At 52.2% G+C, this 4,627-nt stretch overlaps 1 protein-coding gene across 1 annotated transcript; it reads right to left on the bottom strand.

The window, feature by feature from the left end:
- Positions 1 to 188: 188 nt before the first annotated feature.
- Positions 189 to 4,027, bottom strand: MED31 (mediator complex subunit 31). The gene is made up of 4 exons (XM_072619053.1): positions 2,056 to 4,027; positions 1,826 to 1,903; positions 1,192 to 1,288; positions 189 to 532 (listed from the first exon to the last, which is right to left on the bottom strand). Exons 1-4 carry the CDS (start codon positions 2,084 to 2,086, stop codon positions 313 to 315), a joined length of 426 nt encoding a protein of 141 aa, XP_072475154.1. The 5' UTR covers positions 2,087 to 4,027; the 3' UTR covers positions 189 to 312.
- Between the last annotated feature and the right edge of the window lie 600 nt (positions 4,028 to 4,627).

Genomic DNA, 4,627 nt, shown 5'->3' with positions numbered 1-4,627 from the left:
TTCTTTGTCATTTGTGTTTCTGGTTATTCCCACCCAAGGTCTGGGCCAAGCCTCCCCCACACCCAGGGCCAGAGAATTCGACCTTGTGCCCATGATTGTGGCCCTTCTCACCCGGCAGGCCATGCAGGTCCCCGGTCCTCCCCTTAAGGCCAACGGGCCTTCTCAGCTGAGACACTCAGGCTGCCTCATTGGCCCCTTCTGACAAAGAACTTTACTTTGCTTCAGTTTGGGAATTAGAACAAAGAAGCCACCAGGTGGTTTGGAGAGTCACTGAGCAGCCTTTAGGAGGGGCCTGTGGAAGGCTCCCCTCCCTCACTTTCCCGCAGAGGAGGCGCTGCTGGTGCTGTGCTGCTGAGGCTGCTGCTGCTGCTGCTCAGCCAGGGCCTGCTGCAGCCGCATCCGCTTTCGGGAGTAATGCTGCCAGTGCAGGATCTGTTGCTCATCGATGAACTTGGCACACTGGGCATTCACCAACTCCTTTCGGAAATGCTCATATTGCAGCAGCTCCAACATGTGCAGGCACTGGGGATACCTGGGGAGGGATGACCGTGCCACTGAATTGGCCCAGAGAGGGCCAAGCCCAAAGTGCAGTAATCAGGTGGGGAAGGGGGGGAGTGGCAGCAACTTTGGCCATCTACCCTAATTCAGTGGGACAGTTACAGGCCATCTCTCTCAAATCATTCAAATGTAGGGACAACCTGATGTCATGGAACTTTTGTTCTACAGGGTGGGGGCAGGGCCGTTGGAGGAGCTGGTGTCTAGTGACCCTGGGCAGGGAAGGGAGAATGTTCTGCATATGGGGTTAGGTGACCCTCAGTTTGTGCTTTTATGATAAAGGAGAGGAAAAGAAGGCCCCTTTAAATACCTACTCAGTGCTAAGCACTTTACAATTATAACCTCGTTTGCTCCTCCTGATAGCCCTGGAAGGGAGGGGCTATTTATCCCCTTCATACAGTAGAATAAACAGGAGGACATTGGGGAAGTGACTTGCCTGGGGGTCACCCAGCTAGAAGTGTCTGAGGCCACATTTCAACTTGACTTTTCCTGACTCCCAACAGCTGCCTGAGTTAAGGATGAAGTACAGCTGGCACTCTGCCAACCCCCAGAAGGCACCTGGGAAGCCAGTCAGGTATTATTTCTTCTAAGGCAAAACATCAGCTTCCAAATTCAGAATTCGCTGTTGAGACTTACTTCAGGTACTTGGCGTAGTCTGGCTCTTTCCAGTAAAGCAGGTATTTCAGATAATTGACGAAAGCTTTGTCCTTGAAGTACCCTCTTTGGGCAAGGACTGGAAGACAAAGAAGTCACTCTGGGGCCCACCTGCTCACCCACAGGATGCAGACAAGAGAAACCCTCCCAGGGCTGGGCATGCCAGCCCCTCTCCGATAGGCCAGATCACCATCCCAGACCAACTACTCAGCTAGGTCTTTTAAGAAAGTGAAAGGGGTGGAGGGAGGGACACTGAAATGGATGGATGAAAAGAGATAAGGAGGTAAGCAGGAACAGGTGATTGGAGAGAAAGGCTGAACAAAGCTCAATTACTAGAGTCGAAGCTCGGGTAGAAAAAGGGAACAGCTTGGGGCATTTTGGCATTTCTCAGTGCTGAGTATGACTAAGGATGATGTTCAATGCCTTGGGGCAGCTCAGCCCCAGGATTACCCCAAAGTCTCAAAATCATTCCCTGGCAGCAGATTCAGTTTCCCCTACCTGCTGGCCCTAGTGCCCTGAGCCCTGCTCTTGTCAATAAAAACCACACACAGTCGGGACCCTGCCCTTGCCTCCCCAGCCGCCTCTAGCACCCAGCTCAGCAGCCTCGGGGACTCACAGTTCAGGTAGTTGGGGTTCGCCAAGCACTGTACGAACTCCAGCTCCAGTTGGAAGCGCAGCCGGTTCCCGGCGTCGTCTGCGGAAGAGAGGAGAGCTCAGCGCGTCCGGAGCCGCGTGAGATTCCGCTCCCGCCCCAGCCGAGCCTCGCAGTCCTCCCACCGCGAAATGGGCCGCAGCCAGGAGCTCACTTCCCCCCCAGCCCGGAACCGGCCAGGAGCCTGCACTCACCCGAGGTCTCCATGACGACGGCGGCGGCCATAAGCGAGCTCCCGCCCCGCCCCGCCCCGCTCCCGCAGCCGCGCCAGCGACACCGCGGGCCCTAAGACCCTGCGCCGCGTCCCACCCCACGCGCTTGCGTGCCGCGGCGTCTTGTGGGAGAGGGGGCGGGAGATGGGCGGTGGAGGAGGGGCTGCGGGCGGTGCTTCAGGGAGAGGCGCGCAGCTGCCTGGGAAAGGGGGCGCGGAGCGGGGCCACCCTACCTCGGGATCACTGCGCCCTACAGAATTCCACCCCGCCTGGGCTCCGGGCCGCATGGGGCTGGGTGCTTTGTAAGTGCCCGCCGCCGAGCACCCGAGGCACAGGTCAACCTGCTGAGGAGCTGAATTACAATGTAGCAGCTATTGTTACGGGGGCGGAGCGCGAGGGGAGCCCCTGAAACTGACTTTGTCTGGGTCTGGAGACTTCTCCCCGGTAGAATGGATTCAAAGTAACTGTAGATGGGGAGCCCGATCCTGAAATTAAGTCGGACAGATTACTGTCGGATGGATACAAAGTAACCACAAGCAGCCATGGGCAGGGGGCGGAAGGAGCAACCTTGAAATTAACGCGTTCTATACTAGGAGCTGTACGGGGAGGATGTATACAAAGTAACTACCTGGGTAGGGCGCAAAATCCAATCCCTGGGGTCGGGCGTGAGGGCTACACTGTTACTTTACTATCTGTAACTCCGGAAAAATGCCCTGGAGAAAAACCAAACATCTAATCTCTGACTGATCCTGCTGTGCAGCCCCGAGACCTAGCTCACTCTACTGCCTGGCCTCTCTGGGTCTCCTGCGTTGCCGATTTTTTTGGGAGGGAGACCTCCAACTGTCTACTGGCCATCTCCCATAAGATGTCTTGTAGACTTCTTCAGCTCAGCATGTCTCAAACATTACAGGCCTCCATTCTTCATTTTTCTATTAATGTGGAAGGCTCCTCTCCTCCTAAGTCTCTCCCTCTCCTTTCCCCTTTCTTTTTCCATTTCCTCCGATCCCTTCTCCTCTACTTTCCCTTCTCTGATGTTCTGTCCGAAGGAATGTAAATTTTGATGGTGGAAAGCTTCCTTCTTAAACTTGGGGTTTACTGACTAGATTTCTTTTTCAAAGACAAAGCCTTAAACCCAATTTACCCTGGATCTGAAGGACTGACCACAGTAGATCCCTGCCTTAATGGTTGTTTTACTGGCCCTCCTGGCTTAGAGTGAATGCAAATATTAACTGTTTCTCTTTTGGCCAGCAACCCTGAAAGTCTTCCCCTTCCAGTTTGATTTTATTATTATTATCATTAAAGAGATCATCCCTTGAGAAGACTTAAAAGGGCTGAGATCTCCTACTGCATCCTCCTCCAGATCCTAATGGATATCTGGCCCCTGAACCCAGATGGCTCTGGAAAAGAAAGTTGCCTTGCATAGCCCTCCCTCACTCAAATCAAAGTCAATTGCAAATCATGTCATCATCTCCCTGATGTTATGGTCCTCTTCAAGAATGAAGGACAAACCACACAATCACTACTGTGGAAGGCACTGCCATCCTCCTAGTCACCCAGATTTGCAACCTAGGGGATGTTCTGAACTCCTCCCTTTTACCCCTAGATCTAATTAGTTACCAAGGCCTGTCACCTTCGTAACATCTCTCTACCTGTGCCACCACCTTGTGCAGTCCCCTCATCATCTCATATTTGGACTATTGAAGAAGCCTGCTGGTGGTCTGCCTGACACAAGTCTCTCCCCATTCCTCTGTTGTGAAATAGGGCCACTTCCCTCATAATTGTCAGCTAGGTGGCACACAGTGATTAGAGTGCCTGGCCTGCTGTCAGAAAGACCTAGTTTAGAATCTGGTCTCAGGCTCTTAGTTGTATCTGGGCAAGTCACTTCACCTTGTTTGCCTCTGTTTCCTCATCTGTAAAATAAGCTGGAGAAGGACTGGGAGGAATGATAAAAACAACCTTTTGTTTCCACCAAAATTATGTAATATGTGACTTTTTTAATCCAGGGGATGCATGCGTACCAGGAAGTCTTTTGACTTTGCAGCAAATGCAGGAAAGTAAATTGGCTGTAGAAGACACTAACAGCATAGACTAGCACTAGAGTATCTTCCAGCAGCAGAAGGAAAATTGAGACACGTAATAGAGAAGTGTGTGTCCATAAATTTAGAATAACAACCAGCAGAGTGGGAGACATAACTCCTTCCTCGTGTCTCACGCAGCAAAGCATGCTTCCAGCTGGGTTTTATCTTGCTTTGAGGTTAGAAGTCAACGGAGTAAAGTCTTGCTTGGAATGCCCATTCTCCTCCTTTGGGAGGGCTAAGGCTTCATCTCAGTGGTTACACGATGTGTGTACAGGAGAGGGAGAACATGTGAGGGAGGATCAGAAACCTGTACGCCCTGCATTACCCAGCCTCTAGGGAGACAGGAGAGGGACTTTGTGGTGGGGCATGGGTTTTTAAGGCTTCCTTTTGTTTCTGGAGGGTGTGTCAATCCAGCAGGACGCTGCAGTGCATTTGTAAACTCTTCTTTTATCTTCATCTCTCTGGAGCCTGAATGA

Source organism: Notamacropus eugenii, chromosome 6, assembly GCF_028372415.1.
Source record: "Notamacropus eugenii isolate mMacEug1 chromosome 6, mMacEug1.pri_v2, whole genome shotgun sequence".
NCBI lineage: Eukaryota > Metazoa > Chordata > Mammalia > Diprotodontia > Macropodidae > Notamacropus > Notamacropus eugenii.
The sequence above is the reverse complement of the archived record's forward strand: the minus strand, read 5'-3'. Positions and strand labels throughout refer to the sequence as shown.